This window comes from Trypanosoma theileri (assembly GCF_002087225.1).
Source record: "Trypanosoma theileri isolate Edinburgh chromosome Unknown TM35_Tth_66_V1, whole genome shotgun sequence".
NCBI lineage: Eukaryota > Euglenozoa > Kinetoplastea > Trypanosomatida > Trypanosomatidae > Trypanosoma > Trypanosoma theileri.
The window spans coordinates 49657-50247 of NW_021639908.1; the positions used below are offsets into that span (position 1 = coordinate 49657).

The following is a 591-nucleotide window of genomic DNA, read 5'->3' on the forward strand; positions in this document are numbered from 1 at the left end:
ATGGATGCCACCACTATGGGAGAATGTAGAAGAGCAATAACAGAAACGTCATTTAAAACACAATACAAACAAGCACAAAAAATGGAATAACTCCACCTCATCTACCATAAAAGTTTGGCATACCAAACTCCACGGTCCTTGAGGAATTAGGTGAAGAGATTGTAGATGCACCAAAACGATCCCTACACGTTTCCATCCAGCTGGAAGCACATGAGGATGCAATCAGTGGTCTGCGTTCAGGTGGGATTGACGAACTCCAACCCATCGAGCGACGATCAGACACACTCCGCAAAGCATGGGAGTACCACGTTGAAACACCGGCAGCACGCTCCAGCACGTGGTTCAGCTTCACAGCAAGAAGGTCCACCAGTGCAGCAGCCCGACCATCCAAATTGCGATTACCAGCAACACCATCAACCTCCACACCCCACCGCTCACACATGGATGTCAGCAGTTTGAGACGCTGCGCCGCAGGAAAAGGTCTAAAAAACCCCATTAGCACAGTCGCAACTAATCTGGAACTCCCATTAAGTGAGACAGCCCGCGAACATCCTGATGTAGCCTCAGACATCACGTCATCCTCATTATCAA

The 591-nt window shown here is 48.9% G+C and overlaps 1 protein-coding gene across 1 annotated transcript; it reads right to left on the reverse strand.

Annotated features, from left to right (window-relative positions):
- Positions 1–97: 97 nt before the first annotated feature.
- On the reverse strand, positions 98–589 carry TM35_000661120 (uncharacterized protein; the record flags this gene model as incomplete). The annotated part of the gene is made up of 1 exon (XM_029031115.1): positions 98–589. A coding segment is annotated over one exon (492 nt), but the record flags the coding sequence as incomplete, so codon positions are not given.
- Positions 590–591: the final 2 nt, after the last annotated feature.